Source organism: Nansenia antarctica (assembly GCF_963989245.1).
Source record: "Nansenia antarctica genome assembly, chromosome: 2".
NCBI lineage: Eukaryota > Metazoa > Chordata > Actinopteri > Argentiniformes > Microstomatidae > Nansenia > Nansenia antarctica.
In genome coordinates this window covers 62,043,875-62,063,674 of record NC_137675.1, presented here as the reverse complement: position 1 = coordinate 62,063,674, position 19,800 = coordinate 62,043,875, and the positions used below count along the sequence as shown (strand labels likewise).

General features: G+C 41.0%; 2 protein-coding genes across 2 annotated transcripts; both read right to left on the bottom strand.

Annotated features, from left to right (window-relative positions):
- Positions 1-3,063: 3,063 nt before the first annotated feature.
- LOC308150405 (cytochrome P450 2K1-like) lies at positions 3,064-8,089 on the bottom strand (the record flags this gene model as incomplete). Its single annotated transcript, XM_080523243.1, has 9 exons — positions 3,064-3,263; positions 3,758-3,899; positions 4,100-4,284; positions 5,107-5,248; positions 5,541-5,720; positions 5,854-6,014; positions 6,108-6,257; positions 6,434-6,596; positions 7,883-8,089. The coding sequence occupies 9 exons, from the start codon at positions 8,087-8,089 to the stop codon at positions 3,064-3,066; spliced, it is 1,530 nt and encodes a 509-aa protein (XP_080379369.1).
- Positions 8,090-10,530: 2,441 nt separating this feature from the next.
- LOC308149583 (cytochrome P450 2K1-like) lies at positions 10,531-15,679 on the bottom strand (the record flags this gene model as incomplete). The annotated part of the gene is made up of 9 exons (XM_080522446.1): positions 10,531-10,718; positions 11,215-11,356; positions 11,567-11,751; positions 12,548-12,689; positions 12,982-13,158; positions 13,291-13,451; positions 13,547-13,696; positions 13,851-14,013; positions 15,476-15,679. 9 exons carry the CDS (start codon positions 15,677-15,679, stop codon positions 10,531-10,533), a joined length of 1,512 nt encoding a protein of 503 aa, XP_080378572.1.
- Between the last annotated feature and the right edge of the window lie 4,121 nt (positions 15,680-19,800).

The following is a 19,800-nucleotide window of genomic DNA, read 5'->3' as shown; positions in this document are numbered from 1 at the left end:
CGCGCACTTTGCGCACGGAAAGCCACCGCACCGGCCCCGATTTGGCCTGATTTTTTTTTCCCGTCAGGAGATTTTGTTTTTGCTTTAATCCCTGGGTAAGACAGTTGAATTAAGCTTGTGATATACAGTATATGTTACGGTACATGTGGGAATACGGTACATGTGGGAAAACTAGGGTTAGGGTTAGGTGCTAGGGTGCTACGGTTAGGGTTAGGGGTATGGTTAGGGTTAGGATTAGGGTTAGACTTGCCAGCATGTACCAAGTCGACGTAGCACCTAACCCTTACCCTAGTTTTCCCACATGTACCGTATTCCCACATGTACCGTAACATATACATACAGTGGGGGAAATAAGTATCAACAATTTTTTTAACTCAACATATTTCCATTGCAGCTATTCACATGAAATTTAGACCAAACATTGGTATTAACTGTAACATTGTAACATTCCAATCCATAAAAAAGCTAGGTGCAATAAAGTGGAATGACACAGGAAAAGGTATTGAACACAGTAAGAAAAAAGCACTAAACCAGCTTATGCTACTGGTTTAATGAGTTCTTTTACCTGTGTTAATTAGAATCAGCTTGGTTAGTGCACGTTGGTGGGCAAGGGTTTCCACTCTTTGTAAAAGGGTTTCCCACCTCTGAACGCAAGTAAACAAATTTGTCAACAAGCTTTCCAGCAAGAAACATCTCAGGATGGGTAGAGGCAAAGAGCTCTCCCAAGACCTTCGCAACAAGATTGTTGATCAGCGTAGTAATGGCACTGGTAACCGACATATCTCAACTCCTAAATGTTCCTATAAGCACCATTGGGGCCATTATCCGCAAGTGGAAGGAACATCACTTGACCAGCCACGCACAGGAGCTCCTCACAGGTTTTCTGCCAGGGCAGTCAGAAAGTTAGTGAGAAGAGTAAGTAACCCAAGAGCCAAGGACCATTCGAGCAGAGCTCCAGAAAGACCTGGAAGCAGCAGGTACAGTTGTCACAAAGAAAACAATAGGCAATGAACTCCATCGCCATGGTCTCCATTCGCGATCATTCTGGGAAGACTTGATTACTGAAGAAAAGGCATGTTGAAGCTTGTTTGAAGTTTGCTACAGAACATTTGGAGAAGCCTGTGGATTAATGGGAGAATGTAGTCTGGTCAGATGAGACAAAAATCTAACTTTTCGGCAACAATACGACATGCCAAGTTTAGAAGAGAAATGACTCTGCATATGGTCCTAAAAATACCATACGGACAGTGATGTTCAGAGGTGGACGCATCAAGGTATGGGGCTGTTTCTATTCACATACTACAGATGGAATCCTAATTATCGAAGGGAAGATGAATGGAGCCATGTACCTGGAAATCTTGAGAAGAATCTGTTGCCATCCACCAGGGTGATGAGGATGAGACGCAGGTGGATCTTCCAGCAGGACAGGGATCCAACAAATTCTGCATAGGAGACTCAATTGGTTTAAGAGAAAGAAAATAAAGGTGTTGGACTGTAAGGGTTTGTTGCAAGGTGTGGACCCAGGTGCGATGCAGAATAATGAGCAGTTGATAGGCAGCAAATGCAAAAAAACGTCTCTTTACTGAGAAAATTATGGGAAGGAAGATATACAAAACACAGACGAAAATAAAAGGGGAGAAACACAGTCTCCAAAATAAGCTGACAGAAGGATAGGGTAAGAACTAAACTTGAAAATAAACCAACAGGGAGAACACTTCTCAAATACCTGTGCAATAATACTAACCTGGTGAAGTGTAACTACTGACGTCAAGACCTTCAGACAGAGATTGCTCAGCAAATGAGCGCAGGAAGTGCAGCTATAAATACAGCGTGCCAAACACAGGTGAAACACATTAGTCTATAATGATGGGGAACAGGGAATGAGGCCGCCGGAGGGACGCACCAAGGAGTTGCCAAGGAAACTGCGACCCCATCCGTAACATTGGATTGGCCTATTCAATCACCAGACTGATATCCAATAGAAGATTTGTGGAAGGAACTGAAGATCAAGATTCACCAGTGGGCCCCCCGGAATCTTCAAGATTTGAAGACTGTCTGTGTTGAAGAATGGGCCAAAATTCCACCTATTCACTGTGAGAGATTCGTTTTTTTCGTACAGGAAGCGTCTTGAAGCTGGAGGCGGCTTCTCCACCAAGTATTAAATACAATTAGCGTGTTGAAATTATATATTTCAATTAGCGTGTTCAATACTTCTTTCCGGTGTCATTCACCTTTATTGCACATCTTAAAATGGATTGGAGTGTTACAATTTCTGTAGCTCTGTAGTTTTATTGAGTTAATACCAATGTCTGGTCTAAATTTCATGTGAATAGCCGCAATGGAAATATGTTGAATTAAAAAATTGTTGTGTTGAATACTTATTTCCCACATTGTACATACACGTTGGATTCTTCTAGAATCAATAGCCCCATTTACACAGAGGCAGGTCCCGATAATTTACCTGTAATTTACTGTTACTGTTGTCTGTGGAATCTGACCTGGGGTAGGGCACACAGCTACATATTTTACCTGTGGCAGACCTTGTCATGGTCCCGGTAAAAGGAAGATCAGGGGTCTGTGTAAATAATTAAGTCCAAAAATTGATGTACCAATACCAGATCGCCCCCTTTAAATGCCTCAATGAATGCATGTTACATACACTGCCACAATAGTCAGTCTGTGTTTTTAGCAGTACATTTCATATGCCTTGGTTTATAAACTGTTAGGGGAGACTGGTCTTTGTTATGCTGAAGTATAACTTTTGTTATAACAATGTAGTAGAAAATACTATCTTGTGATATGCCTTATATGTATCCATTGTGTTTATATATATATATATATATATATATATATATATATATATTATAACATTGCTTATTTAAGAAGTTGTTTTTATTGTCCCAGAACAAAGAGCAATACAGATAAGTATTCATTAATTTATTAACAGTGGTAATTGGTAACAACATGCTTTATCGTGTTTCATCCTAGCCATAGATGGATAGGAGAAGGAGTACTTCCAGAAGACATTATCCACTAGTCCTCATGTTGTTAATAAAGAAATCTTCATACAGGTGTTAACAGCACACTCACAGCACACAGCTGGTGGGGTGAAGGGTTGAGGACGAGCCCTACAGCTGGTGTGAGGTCCAGCTCCTCCTCTGTTACTCCGGGTGGAGGAGTGAAACTAAAGTGCTGCAGGAGGGAGGTGAAGAAGAGGAAGAGCTCCATCCTGGCCAGACTCTCCCCCAGACACACCCTACGGCCTATGAGAGACAGACAGAGAGTGTGAAAAAGAACACAAAGAATGTCCAGAAAGGCACAATATTTTCTCTACTTCATATACAGGTGCAACTCAAAAAATTAGAATATTGTGCAAAAGTTCATTCATTTCAGTAATTCAACTTAAAGGGTTAAACTTAAATAGTATATAGACTCATTGCATTGTACATATGCATGATTATACTTTTCAGAGGGCTGACATTTCTGTATTTAAAATCCTTTTCTTATTGATTTCATGTAATATTAAACATTTCTGAGATATTTAATTTGGGGTTTTCATAAGCTGTAAGCCATAATCATCAAATGTATAACAAATAAAGGCTTTAAATATCTCGCTTTGCATGTAATGAGTCTATATAATATCTAAGTGTAACCCTTTAAGTTGAATTACTGAAATAAATGAACTTTTGCACGATATTCTAATTTTTTTAGTTGCACCTGTACATGAAACTCATGTGTCTTGAACAAGGTAAAGTACCTGCAGAGAAGGGCATGAAGGCATCCCTCTTGATGAATTTACCTTCCTCATCCAGGAAGTGAGCAGGGTTAAAGGTGTGGGGGGTCTCCCATTCGCTCTTGTCTTCCAGGACGGATGTCAGTAGAGGAAACACAGTCGTCCCCTGGAGGCCACAGAGAGAATCACAGTGATCTTTTGTGCAGAGTCAAAGTAATAAGCACTGAAAACATTTGAAGGTGTTAGCTTTACATGTGTGTTCATAATGCAGGGATCCACTATTGATTCAATAAAATAGGCATACTCTGTGATTTTGCAGGTTATATTTGCAATTACAAAAAGAAAGAAAACATATTACTATCTGACCTTCTTTATGAAGTATCCCTGGAAGGTCACATCTTTGCTGGTGACATGGGGGAGAGACATGGGTACAATATTGGCCACTCTCTGGGTCTCATGGATGACTGCATCAGTGTAGGGCAGGTTCTTCCTGTCTTCTACCAGGACCTGACGACTTCCTATGACACTGCTGATCTCCTCTTGTAAACGCTCTAAGATACAGTAAACAGGAGGATGATCTAAATTACTGTACAAAATACAATCACTGAACACATCATTACGAATACCTGTACCTTCTCATTCATTCAGGTGGTGTAATGATGTGGGTAATGTTTTCTTGGCACACTTTGGGCCTGTTAATACCAATCAATCATCGCTTGGATGCCACAGCCTATTTGAGTATTGTTGCTGATCATGTGCATCCCTTCATGGCCACAATATACCCATTTTGTAATGGCTACTTCCAGCATGATAATGCACCATGTCACAAAGCAAAAGTCTCAAACTGGTGTCATGACAATGAGTTCAGTGTTCTTCAAATGGCCTTCCCGGTGACCAGATCTGAATCCAACAAAACACTGTTGGGATGTGGTAGAACGGGAGATTTACAGCTTGAAAGTGCACCTGCAGGAATTGCGTGATGCAATCATGTCATCATGGACCAGAATCTCAAAGGAATATTTCCATTCCATTCCTTGTGGAATCAATTGCACAAAGAATTGAGGCTGTTTTGAGAGCAAATGGAGTAATAGTATAGTGTTCGGTGAGTGTATGGTGAAACATTAATCCAAATTAACTGTAGCATGCTAGCTAACTAGCCATGGTCATTCCGTTTCCAGTCAATAACCTGTTTCAAGCAAGGCCGGCTCAGCCCACCCAAATGTGCATCTTGCCAAGCATCTTGAGTGTCTGGGTCGATATGCCAAATGTATGTGTGTGTGTGTGTGTGTGTGTGTGTGTGTGTGTGTGTGTGTGTGTGTGTGTGTGTGTGTAAGTGTGTAAGTGTGTAAGTGTGTAAGTGTGTGTATGTGTACCCTGTATGTGGGGATACTTGGCCATAAGCAGGAGTCCCCAACGCAGGGTCGTTCCTGTAGTGTCAGTTCCAGCAACAAACAGGTTGCTCACAGAACTCAAGAGGTTCTCCTTGCTATAGTGAGAGTTCATATTGCCAGATTCCTTGAACAGACAAAAAGACATATTATGTTTCAGTAAAGTTGAATGGATGAGGATCTGGCATGAGCACTTTCGTGTTATAAATATTTTGTGAAAAGTTTATGCAAGTTAGTCTGCTTGGTTGAGCAAAGATTGTTTTAATGTAATAAGGTAAACAATAAAATAATAATCAGGTTTTACTTTCTGGAGTTTTTCTGTTATAGAGAAACTCAACCTTCTCTATGAATAACAAGGAAGCTGGGGAAACTAAATTCCCAGCAATAACATCTTAAATCAAGTTAGTCGTTCTTCATACCTCCAAGTTCTGCTTCCGGACTAGGAATGAGTCCACAAAGCCTCTGCACATCTGAGGGTTCAGAGTCTCCTTCAGGCCTCTGATCAACTCACTCCTTTGATTCTGATTAGCTTCAAAATTCTTCATGAGACGTCTCCTGTCATTTAGCAACTTGCCCAACAATGGGAACATGTTGTATAGCTATATCCCCATAAAAATAAAGATAAGATAAGCATGAATGAGTTCAATTTGTTATCCTGGTTTAGTAAAATGGTAGGTAAGTTATCACTCTCTGCAAGTGAGGAACAAAAAACACATCATGATGATACATTACCTGTATCGAGACTGAGCCTCCAATTCGAATGTTCTCATTGGCCCGGTCAACCATTTCTGTAAACTGGGGGTCAGTATATTCAAACCTGCTTCCATACACAATGGCTGAGATGATATTTGATACAGCGTAATTCACTGGCTGGGTTGTGTCAAAGGCTTCACCTGTCATAAGGATAACAGAAAATCAAGATGAAACAAACCAAGAACACCATTAGATGTATTTATTGTTTAATTCCATCTCTGTCCATCTCTTACCCTTATGTTTCTCAAACACTTCAATCAGGTAGCGAATCTCTTCTATGATTTGGTCCTCACTCCCTTTCCTTCCCATCCCAAAGTCCCTCAGATTCGACAGTGCAAAGCGCCTCATCTCTTTCCATGAGTCTCCATTGGCAAACAGGATCCCTATGAAGGAAGGAAATTATTTCGGTTAAACAATATTGTTTTGGTGTAACAAATTGGTAAGCTACATTTATACAGTACAATTAGCAGGTTCCGCTTACATGTATGATTTGACTTCTCCATATTGAATTAAATGCAAGATGGTACACCAGACCAACTAGTAAGATCCCCTTAATTACCATGTCCTTTGTGTGCGTCATTGAACACAGGGAGGATCTCCCTGTCCCCAAACACTTCAGCATGATTGACCAGTGCCTGTTTGACAGTCTTGTATCCTGCGAGTATGACCACCTTTTTGGGTCCAAAGTGAACCGTGAACACTGACCCATATTTCTTGGACAGCTGTTTAACATGAAATGAAAACAAGGGCTACAGTTAGAGTTATATTCCATTACATCCTTGTATTTCAAAGGCTACTGCCTCATAAAAAAAAAACACAAAGCAATGTGGTCGAACTTGCGACCTCTGACATGTGACTGTGTCCTTCAAATACCCAATGTAAATCAGCTAGACTATTGAAAAGCTAGCAAGTCTACAGTGTGTGTGGGGGTACACTTGGATTATTAAGTTATTACGTTATAACTGTTTTGACTGATCCTTCCCAGCATGATATGTGTTCGTAAATTTGTGATCAACATCCTTGCTGTGGAAAGTGTATTAACTTTGGGGTATTAACTTTGCTCAGCTCACATGTAAACACATAAGTCTTGAATACTATTGCAAGCAACAAGGTCGAGTTGAAGACAGTCTTTATACAATTTTGTGGAGACTCCTCATATGGCTATCAATAATCTTAGACGGGGGGGGGGGGGGGACGGGGGGGGGACTTCTCCTTACACAAGAACATGGATTAATTCCTCTGATCAAAGTCTCCAGGTCACAATCCAGTGTCCAGGTACACAATTACAGTGAAATCCACCATACTACATGTAGTGGAACTACTCCCCAACACTGCTAAACTGGAATAGGTACTGAGGGCCACTCCCTACTGGTCACAATTCAAAAACTGTAAAAGAACCGGTCACAAACTAGGCTATACTATATCAATAAAATTACTAATCCAAGCTGGTGTTGCTGGTTGCAAATATCGACTCTCCCTGTATAGTTAGGGAGGCCCTATTTATCCAATGTTTTTGGACATTTGAGGTGAAAACGTTGAATGCAAACCCATTGTAAGAAAGCTGATTGTTCCAAAATGCAGGACTATTCATAAATAAAACAACATACAGTACAGAGTCTTTGGTGTGACTCAGCCAGGGATCCGACCAACCTCAGGGCAGATCCTCTACCACAAGGCTGAGTTTGTCAATATTGTAACTAGCTACTTAATACTATTTTCATTGTCTGCAAACACCTTAACACAGGTATATTTCATTACAAAATAAATGCTTATTCAGTTCACTTAAATAAAAGTATAAAAAAACATGAATCATAGCCTTATCATGAAATACATGAGAAATCCAGTATATAATTGCAACAAGACAGCCCAGCATTCATATGCAAAAACGTCTTCCCAAATTATGGATTGTGCCTTTAAGATGAAGAACCAATTGGAAATGACCAGAGAATACTGTACATCACAAGAGGAGTGTTCTCTGAAAGCAGTACAACTCAGCACCACATCTCACCTCACAGAGAGTCCTGTAGGGCCTCTTGAGATCCAGCAGGAGCATGTTACCAAGCAGGGGCAGTGGCCTGGGTCCTGGAGGCTCCTTCCCCTGTCCCTGAGAGCTGGAACTGGAGGAGAGGAGGTAGAGTACCAGCAGAAACAGTACAACCCCCAGCAGTGTGACTGAGCTGGGAGCCAGGAGGAGAAGACCTTCCACTAGAGCCATGGTTCTCCACACACAGTTGTTACGGTCTCCTCCCTCCACTGCTGTCTTGTTCTGATTGTGTTGCAGGATGGCAGTGGGGAGAGGAGGCCTGATTGGCTGATGTAGCACACCTGTGCCTATTTAGGTTGTGCATTGGGGATCAGTCTCTCTCTCTCTCTCTCTCTCTCTCTCTCTCTCTCTCTCTCTCTCTCTCTCTCTCTCTCTCTCTCTCTCTCTCTCTCTCTCTCTCTCTCTCTCTCTCTCTCTCTCTCTCTCTCTCTCTCTCTCTCTCTCTCTCTCTCTCTCTCTCTCTCTCTCTAGGTTATCCTTTTTTTACTGACGCTGTACTGCTACACCCAATGTGACTCCAAAGTGTGAAACTGAAATAAACACAGAAGCATGCAGCATACATCAGTATACAATAGCTTACTCAAGCTGGTCACAGTTAGCATAACTAATTCGCTACTTTGTAAGAAGTTAAGGTCAAAACTAACATTTTCTTTACCAGAATAATTAAATGTAAGTATAAGATCAACAAATCAGGTAAATATTTCATAGAACATCGTATTTTTGCTAGACAGTGAATCTCGTATCAAAAAGAATAGCTTGAATGCCATCATTACTACAATGCGCTGTCGCACATATCAAAACTACAAAACTGTAGCTAAATATTTTGACTGTAGTCAAAATACTTCAAAATAAACATTATACCAATAATGCATAATAGTTACACTTACAGATATTGCCACTCAAAGGGCTATAAACTATGCGATAGCTAACGATGGTGCTTGAGTGAACATCGCACACCTTTTGTAGTTTATTTCTACTTAAACACACACACATGCATAGATTGTATATGATATGGGCCTGTATATGCTGTGGGGGAGTGTTGTGGAATGGCTCTTGTGGTCTGACCTGCCCCCTGACTTAAGGCCATAGTGACATCACAGGTGACTGCCCTCTTGACCATCTAGGTAAGGTGATAGGCTATGGCCTGTGACTGTATTTGCATATTGTGATAAATAAGGGTGAGACCCAAGGGGGGGCCTCTTATCCGGCCGACCAGCAGACCACCAGCCCAGACACCAGGCTCAGCTATTGGTATATATATCTGTTTTGTACTTTGATTAAATCGTCTTAAACTCAATAACTGTTCTTTGATTCATAACCAACGAAATTAACCTCACTTTCTTGTCACTGAAAACAGGAAGTGAGATTAGATTTCAATGGACTGCCAGGTGCTTCACTTAAAATAATTGTCATCGCTTTTCAATCAATGGTGGAAAAGCGATGACAATTATTGAAAGTGAAGCACCTGGCAGTCCATTGAAATCTATCGTTCTCCGACTTGGTGGGTTCCATGTGCTCATTAGTTTCCTTGGCGCAGTTGGTCATTTGATGTCTGGCTTGGAAGTAATCTTCAAATGAGTGTAGGCTACACACCAAACACGGTGCCCAAAATGCTTGAAGGAAAAGCAGTGGTATTTTGGATTTGGCCCTCTGGCAAAAAACCCCGGGATTTTTGGGAGGGACCTGGAGGCTAATTTTTTTATAAAAAGGTCCCTAGAAGTCAAATAAATCATCAAAACATGTTAGCCAGAGAGTGGTCACGGAATTTTGGTTTTGGACCCTACTATTATGGTTAGCATTATCTGCAACATATATGGGGTGTGAGGCAGAGTGGGGGTTGCAATTTGTCACTCTAAAACGTTGTTTAACCTCTTTTGACCTTGACAAATGTATGATCCAATTAATTCACGAAGTAAGACTTTTAATATATGATGCAGGAGGGTATTAGGAACAATAAAAAACGATAAAACATTAATATTGCAATTTCTCCTGGGTTGGGCCCTTTTTTGAGTTAGATTGACTGTAACTACAGAGGAGGGACTTACTGTTCTAAAAAACACTGGCTCATTCTAGCAGGCTACAATGAGCACCTTGTAATTTGATCGGTTCGGCTGTATGTATAGGTGACTGTATATCCACAGACAGATCTGTCACTCTTGATTATGCACTCACTTATTGAATATTGAATAACACAAGCACAGTACAGACTGCAGGAAATAGAACATGTCTAAATTGATTGTAGATGTAAAAATGAAATTACATTACACAGAACTGTCCATATTCACAAAGCTACTGTAAATGTATCTGTCACCTCTGTTAAATAGTCCAATGTAAGTCTTCATTAATGTAGCCTGAACAGGCAGAAAATCAGTATAAGGCAGTGTGCAATAACAATAACCTATTTCAGTAACAGTATTTATCTATAAACATCAGACCTTGATGGTGTTCTGATTTGGGTCTATCAAAAAATGTTCAACGATCCATCACTTACAATGTATATATTACAATGTTACATATTGTTGTTGAGTATTCATCAACGAAAATGTAATTTACAATCCAATCAGTGTACAATTTTATAAATGGAAGCTTTGAATAGACTATCCAGACTCTCCTCAGGCCCGGCTCACAGCACACAGCTGGTGGGGTGAAGGGTTGAGGACGAGCCCTACAGCTGGTGTGAGGTCCAGCTCCTCCTCTGTTACCCCGGGTGGAGGAGTGAAACTAAAGTGCTGCAGGAGGGAGGTGAAGAAGAGGAAGAGCTCCATCCTGGCCAGACTCTCCCCCAGACACACCCTACGGCCTATGAGAGACAGACAGAGAGTGTGAAAAAGAACACAAAGAATGTCCAGAAAGGCACAATATTTTCTCTACTTCATATACAGGTGCAACTCAAAAAAATATAGAATATCGTGCAAAAGTTCATTCATTTCAGTAATTCAACTTAGAGGGTTAAACTTAAATATTATATAGACTCATTGCATTGTACATATGCATGATTATACTTTTCAGAGGGCTGACATTTCTGTATTTAAAATCCTTTTCTTATTGATTTCATGTAATATTAAACATTTCTGAGATATTTAATTTGGGGTTTTCATAAGCTGTAAGCCATAATCATCAAATTTATAACAAATAAAGGCTTTAAATATCTCGCTTTGCATGTAATGAGTCTATATAATATCTAAGTGTAACCCTTTAAGTTGAATTACTGAAATAAATGAACTTTTGCACGATATTCAAAATGTTTTAGTTGCACCTGTACATGAAACTCATGTGTCTTGAACAAGGTAAAGTACCTGCAGAGAAGGGCATGAAGGCATCCCTCTTGATGAATCTACCTTCCTCATCCAGGAAGTGAGCAGGGTTAAAGGTGTGGGGGGTCTCCCATTCGCTCTTGTCTTCCAGGACGGATGTCAGTAAAGGAAACACAGTCGTCCCCTGGAGGCCACAGAGAGAATCACAGTGATCTTTTGTGCAGAGTCAAAGTAATAAGCACTGAAAACATTTGAGGGGGTTAGCTTTACATGTGTTTTCATAATGCAGGGATCCACTATTGATTCAATAAAATAGGCATACTCTGTGATTTTGTAGGTTATATTTGCAATTACAAAAAGAAAGAAAACATATTACACCACCTAACTATCTGACCTTCTTTATGAAGTATCCCTGGAAGGTCACATCTTTGCTGGTGACATGGGGGAGAGACATGGGTACAATATTGGCCACTCTCTGGGTCTCATGGATGACTGCATCAGTGTAGGGCAGGTTCTTCCTGTCTTCTACCAGGACCTGACGACTTCCTATGACACTGCTGATCTCCTCTTGTATACGCTCTAAGACACAGTAAACAGGAAGATTATTTAAATTACTGAACAAAATACACACATCATTACATCATTACGAATACCTGTACCTTCTCATTCATTCAGGTGGTGTAATGATGTGGGTAATGTTTTCTTGGCACACTTTGGGCCTGTTAATACCAATCAATCATCGCTTGGATGCCACAGCCTATTTGAGTATTGTTGCTGACCATGTGCATCCCTTCATGGCGACAATGTACCCATTTTGTAATGGCTACTTCCAGCATGATAATGCACCATGTCACAAAGCAAAAGTCTCAAACTGGTGTCATGAGCATGACAATGAGTTCAGTGTTCTTCAATGGCCTTCCCGGTGACCAGATCTGAATCCAACAGAACACCGTTGGGATGTGGTAGAACGGGAGATTTACAGCTTGAAAGTGCACCTGCAGGAATTGTGTGATGCAATCATGTCATCATGGACCAGAATCTCAAAGGAATGTTTCCATTCCATTCCTTGTGGAATCAATTGCACAAAGAATTGAGGCTGTTTTGAGAGCAAATGGAGTAATAGTATAGTGTTCGGTGAGTGATTGGTGAAACAGTAATCCAAATTAACTGTAGCATGCATCTAACTAGCCATGGTCATTCCGTTTCCAGTCAATAACCTGTTTCAAGCAAGGCCGGCGGTAGCTATAGCCAGGGGTGGGCTCAGCCCACCCAAATGTGCATCTTGCCAACATTTGATCAAAAGTTAAGCATCTTGAGTGTCTGGGTCGATATGCCAAATGTGTGTGTGTGTGTGTGTGTGTGTGTGTATGTGTACCCTGTATGTGGGGATACTTGGCCATAAGCAGGAGTCCCCAACGCAGGGTCGTTCCTGTAGTGTCAGTTCCAGCAACAAACAGGTTGCTCACAGAATTCAAGAGGTTTTCCTTGCTATAGTGAGAGTTCATATTGCCAGATTCCTTGAACACACAAAAAGACATATTATGTTTCAGTAAAGTTGAATGGATGAGGATCTGGCATGAGCACTTTCATGTTACAAATATTTTGTGAAAAGTTTATGCAAGTTAGTCTGCTTGGTTGAGCAAAGATTGTTTTAATGTCATAAGGTAAACAATAAAATAATAATCAGGTTTTACTTTCTGGAGTTTTTCTGTTATAGAGAAACTCAACCTTCTCTATGAATAACAAGGAAGCTGGGGAAACTAAATTCCCAGCAATAACATCTTAAATCAAGTTAGTCATTCTTCATACCTCCAAGTTCTGCTTCCGGACTAGGAATGAGTCCACAAAGCCTCTGCACATCTGAGGGTTCAGAGTCTCCTTCAGGCCTCTGATCAACTCACTCATTTGATTCTTATTAGCTTCCGCATTTTTCATAAGACTCCTGTCATTTAGCAACTTGCCCAACAATGGGAACATGTTGTATAGCTATATCCCCATAAAATAAAGATAAGATAAGCATGAATGACTTCAATTTGTTATCCTGGTTTAGTAAAATGGTAGGTAAGTTATCACTCTCTGCAAGTGAGGAACAAAGAACACATCATGATGATACATTACCCGTATCGAGACTGAGCCTCCAACTCGAATGTTCTCATTGGCCCGGTCAACCATTTCTGTAAACTGGGGGTCAGTATATTCAAACCTGCTTCCATACACAATGGCTGAGATGATATTTGATACAGCGTAATTCACTGGCTGGGTTGTGTCAAAGGATTTACCTGTCATATAAGGATAACAGAAAATCAAGATTAAACAAACCAAGAACACCATTAGATTTACTTATTGTTTAATTCCATCTCTGTCCATCTCTTACCCTCATGTTTCTCAAACACTTCAATCAGGTATTGAATCTCTTCTATGATTTTGTCCTCACTCCCTTTCCTTCCCATCCCAAAGTCCCTCAGATTCGACAGTGCAAAGCGCCTCATCTCTTTCCACGAGTCTCCATTGGCAAACAGGATCCCTATGAAAGAAGAAAATGATTTCAGTCAAACAATATTGTTTTGGTGTAATGAATAAGCAGGTTCCCCTCCCCTTACATATATGATTTGACTTCTCCATATTGAATTAAATGCAAGATGGTACTCCAGAGTAACTAGTAAGATTCCCATAATTACCATGTCCTTTGCTTATGTCTTTGAACGTTTGGTTGATCTGCCTTTCCCCAAACTCCTCAGCATGGGTGACCAGTGCCTGCTTGACAGTCTTATATCCTGCGAGTACGACCACTTTTTTGGGTCCAAAGTGAACCGTGAACACTGACCCATATTTCTTGGACAGCTATGTAACATGAAATGAAAACAAGGGCTACAGTTAGAGTTATGTTCTATTACATCCTTGTATTTCAAAGGCTACTGACCAACATAAAGCCAAACCTCAAACTTGCAACCTCTGACACGTGACTGTGTCCTTCAAATACCCAATGTAAACCAGCTACACTATGGAAAAGCTAGCAATTTGACAGCATGGGTGGGGTTACATTGATTTTTGGTCCTGGTCCATAATAAACATTTTATACATATTGTAATTTTTGTGTTACAGATGAAGGCGCGTACTACATTCAACGTTTTCACCTCAAATGTACATAAAAATAGTGAAAATACCACTGCTCATCCGTGATCAGATTTAGCTGAGGTGCTGGAGCTGATGGAATGAAAAAATGGGTATGCCTGAAGAAGGTCTATGAAAGACCGAAAGCTTGCACAATGAAAACATAGATTTTTGCACAGATTTGAGTGTGCGGATGCTGCTTTTTTTTCATTTATTTCACCTCAAATGTACAAAACCATTGGATCGATAGGGCCTCCCCAACTATACAACTCTGAGGGTGAGTAGATATTTACAGCCAGCAATACCAGCTTGGATTAGTGAATCTATTGCTAAATGTATAGTTTGTGACCTGTTATTTTACAGTTTTTTAATTGTGACCAGTAGGAAGTAGCCCTGAATACCTATTCTGTTTTAGCAGTGTTGGGGAGTAGTTCCAATACATGTTGCTCAACTCTCAGTTCAACTACATTTTGCTGTAGCTTGGTGGTAGTTGAACTGAATTCAAATCTTAGTATTGTTTTCAGTAGTTAAATACTTTACTTTTTGCCATGTAGCTGTGCAGCAAACTACTGTCACTACTCATATTTGACTTCAAAATACCCTTAACACCCACTTGGTTGCACCTCACTCTCTCTCTTCTCTTGTATATTTCACTCAGTTTCCATCAGCTCCAGCACCTCAGCTAAATCTGATCACGGATGAGCAGTGGTATTTTCACTATTTTTATGTACATTTGAGGTGAAAACGTTGAATGCAAACCCATTGCAAGAAAGCTGGTCGTTACAAAATACAGGAATATTCATAAATAAAACAATATATACCATACAGAGTCTTTGGTGTGACTCAGCCAGGGACCAACCAAGAGGGCAGATCCTCTAACCACAAAGCCCTTGAGTTTGTCAATATCGTAACTAGCAACTGAATACTATTTTCATTGTCTGCAAACCTTATATAACACACAGGTATTTTATTACAAAATAAATGCTTATTTAATTCACACAATACAGGAGAAATACAGTATTTAATAATTAATTGTAACAAGACAGCCCAGCAGCCCATTCATAGTATATCCAATAACGCTTCCCAAATTATGGATTGTGCCTTTAAGTCGAAGACCAACTGAAAATGACCCGAGAATACATCGCAAGAGGAGTGTTCTCTGAAAGCAGTACAACTCAGCACCACATCTCACCTCACAGAGAGTCCTGTGGGGCCTCTTGAGATCCAGCAGGAGGATGTTACCAAGCAGGGGCAGTGGCCTGGGTCCTGGAGGCTCCTTCCCCTGTCCCTGAGAGCTGGAACTGGAGGAGAGGAGGTAGAGTACCAGCAGAAACAGTACAACCCCCAGCAGTGTGACTGAGCTGGGAGCCAGGAGAAGACCTTCCACTAGAGCCATGGTTCTTGTTGTGCTCTTACACCACACTAACCTCTAATAGTAATACCTGCACTATGAGCTCCCTCTTCAGAGAAGCTCACCTTTTAACGAGGAGGGACAGCCTCACAGCCAGCTAGTCATACATAATTCAATAGCAAATCATTAACAACTGGACATAATGTGATCTAAAGGTCTTGTCATAAAGAGATTCACAATTTACTTTGTTTGTTTGAAATAGCAAAAATCAATTCATGCACTGTTTTACAAACTACAGGTCTTAACGACATTCCTATTCAAACATTTTATGAACCAGTTCATTAAAACATTCTATGAACATACATATCCATTCAGATGTAAGGAGAACTCCAAAGGCAATCACCTTCAGTAACCAGGACATAGTGCTTATGGGTACAAGGACCTTGGTACAATCATTGACAAAATGACAGTGTATGCTATTTTTTCTATGGAAACTCAAAGCAGGCTAAAAGTGAATCACACTGTTCTGCAGTCCTTCTACAGGAGATGCATGGATCCCTACTCACCTTCAGTCTAGTCGCTTGGTATGGCTCACTCACCTATGTGCAAATCAGAGACAAACAGAGGCCCCTCAGACATATTTGCAAAGGCTTGCCATAGTTAATTTGCCATACTGTACCTATCACTACCTTTGTCATGTTTGTATATCATGTTTTTATATCATTATTTGCACTTCTGGTTAGATGCTAAACTGCATTACGTTGTATCGCTAATGTCACAATAAGATGGCGGCTACTTCACTGGAAATTAAGATATCTTCCACTACAGTATCTTAAATAAATATACACTATTTTGTATGAAAAAACTGCTACTCTGTTACTAGCGTAGAAATGGTAACGTTTGTGTGAGCATAACCACAAAAAAATATGGGGAGTAGGAATCTGCGGGTAGTGACAATGCAGCACAACACCGGATTGTATGATTGTATGATTGTATGATTGTATGATTGTATGATTGTATGCCATTGATGGTTCGTCTATGTCCCCCGTCCAGCTCTGTCCATAAATACTGTATATCCACATAGAATATACTTGTCCCAGACAAGCGGACAAGCCTTAATGTCGAGCCCTGATCAGTGTAGGGCAGGTTCTTCCTGTCTTCTACCAGGACCTGACGACTTCCTATGACACTGCTGATCTCCTCTTGTAAACTCTCTAAGATACAGTAAACAGGAGGATGATCTAAATTATTATACAACCTATGGTGAAACATTAATGCAAATGAACTTTAGCATGCATCTGACTAGACATGGTAATTTGGTTTCTGGTCAATAACCTGTTTCAAGTTGGCCCTTTGCCAAGGTTTACTTGCAACAGCTGCTTGAGTGGCTGTGTCAATATGCCAAAGGTGTTAAGGTTATAGCCAGTGAAGCCAAGCACAGCATACAGAGTCAGGACACATATGTAAAAGTAAACGGGGATTTTAATAATAAATAGTTATAGGGAAGTGGGGAAGTAGGGGAGGCAGGGCAGGCAGGAGACAAGACGGAGATGGAGCAGCCAGGGTAGACAGGTAGGTAGGACCGGGGTGGACAAGCAGGGTCGAGGGACAGGCTGGTAGGACAGTTAGACGGGTAGTGGACCAGGTTGGACTTCTGAAGCACAGGGAGAACACAGGTTAGACTGGGAAACATACACGAGACAAGGAGCTTACTAGGAGATCATTTAGACAAAGATTGAGACTAACTTAGCATACGATCAACAGGTGGATAGACTGAACAGGTGGAGTTGATGACGGCTGGGGAACGGGAGCCTAGCCAGAGTCACTCTCTATCTTCCGCTGTCGACTGAAGACCCATCTCTTCAGACTACACCTTAACTGGCCGTCCTGAAACCTCTCCATCCCCTCTACCCCCCTGTACAGTTTCTCTACTGCAAATTATTCTTTTTAAAATTCTTCTAGCATTGTGACTGCCGAGAGGTTAGTTTTCTTACGATGACTGATGGATAGATGATTTAATTTACTTAGACAAATGTATTTATTGTAAGTCGCTTTGGATAAAGGCGTCTGCTAAATGCAAAAAATGTCAAATGTAATGTAAATGCAAACAGGACAGACAGGAGAGAGGAATGCATTGGCACGCTAGGTGGAAGTAGAAGGCATGACAAAAGGTGTGTACGTGCGTGTGTACCCTGTATGTGGGGATACTTACCTTTGCAACAAGATTGTTGAGCAGCATAGTAATGACATTGGTTACCGACAGATTTCTCAACTCCTAAATGTTCCTATAAGCACTATTCAAGCCATTATCCGCAAGTAGAAGAAACATCACTCAACCATCAATCAGCCACACACAGGAGCTCCTCGCAAGAGTTCTGACCGGGCAGTCAGAAAGTTAGTCAGACTAACCGTGCCACTGCCATGGTCTCCATTCATAATCACCCCGGAAGACTCCATTACTGAAGGTAAAAAGGCAAGTTGAAGCTAGTTTGACGTTTGCTACAGAACATTTGGAGAAGTCAAATTATTGGGAAAATGTAGTCTGGTCAGACGAGACAAAAATATGACTTTTCTGCAACAATGACGCACCAAGTTTGGGAGAGAAATGGCTCTGCATATCCTACAAATCAGGCACGTGCCGTGAGCTTTTAGATTGGGTAAGCATAAGATATAGAAATACACATAATTACACATACACGCTATCAGTGAATGCAGTTTCAAGGAAATGCAATTTTGATGCCCTAGAACCCGCTAATAAACTGTAGTGTCACTTTGTGATCAGATTACCAAAAACAAAAAAAACTGTTGCCAGTTTCGACTATATCAGGGGTGCTCATTGTTCAATCTTTTTTTAACCAAGATCTTTTCAAGTAGCCAGCCTGCTGAAATCTACAAGTCCAGTTTCAACATCGCAAACGCACACACGCACAACACAGACACACACCGTTTCCATCCTCCATAGTAAACTCACAACACACTTTCTTTTCACACTTTGTCACACAGGCACTTAGCTCTCGGCATTTAGCCAGTAGTTGTGTTTTTCCAGTCCAGTCCAGTCTACGAAATCCCTTTAGGTCGCTGACAGTAATGTCCATATTCACAAAATCAAGCAAGTTATCCTTATTGATTATTATTATTTAGATCGTTTGAGCTAGCTAGCATAAGCTATTCTGCCGGGCGAGAGGTGAAATGTTAAGTGAACTTGAAAGTGATAAGAGCCAATCAGTAGCTCTTATCGGAATGAAAGACCTACTGATTGGCTGTAAGCATGCTTACCCTCGCCACATTAAACAGCGGGCTGAGGCATCGGAAAAAAATTCAAAATACATTTTCACGCATTCGAATGTACGCGAGGGAAAGCAGAGAGAGAAGTGCTTATTTGCAACGCAATGCAGGCAGAGTAGGAAGTGCTTACTCCTGCAGGTGGCGCTAAAAATGCAACGTCAAAATGAATGACTCCTGCTGCCCTGGGACCTAAAATACGACTCTTTTAATGAAAACAAACAAACGGTTTACATGCACTTTTATTTTAATATTTTCACTGTCCTTTTTTATTTTTTCGTTGGGTAAGCACTGCTTACTCTGCTTATATGGACGGCACGTCCCTGCTACAAATACATATACCATACCTGCAGTGAAATTCGGTGGTGGTGGCATCATGGCTGTTTCTCTTCACATAGTAATGATGGAATCCAAATTATTGAAGGGAAGAAGAATGGAGCCATGTACCAGGACATTGTTGAGAAGAATCTGTTGCCATTCTGTTGCCATTCAACAACATAATCAAATTGTTTTTCTCTCTCTCTGCAAATAACACCACTTTCTCTTTCATGGCCTGCCGGCGCTGCCTGGAGCTTAGCTACCAGGTTGAGGAGATGAAGGGACGAATCTCAACTCTCCACCAGATCAGACAAGGGGAGTCGCATCTTAGTTCACTTTATGACACATTACATAAAACAATAATTACAGACATAGAAAGCACACAAACCACAACATCAACATCAAAGCCTCCACCTCCACCTGTAAGCCCAATCCCAGGTGTAACTCACACTGTCCCTACATCACCAGGGACTTGGACCACCGTCAGGAAGAGGAGTCGTACCATCAACTCCCCTGGCACCAACCCCCATGAGGCCCTCCTGCTGCGGAACAGCTTCGAGGCGCTG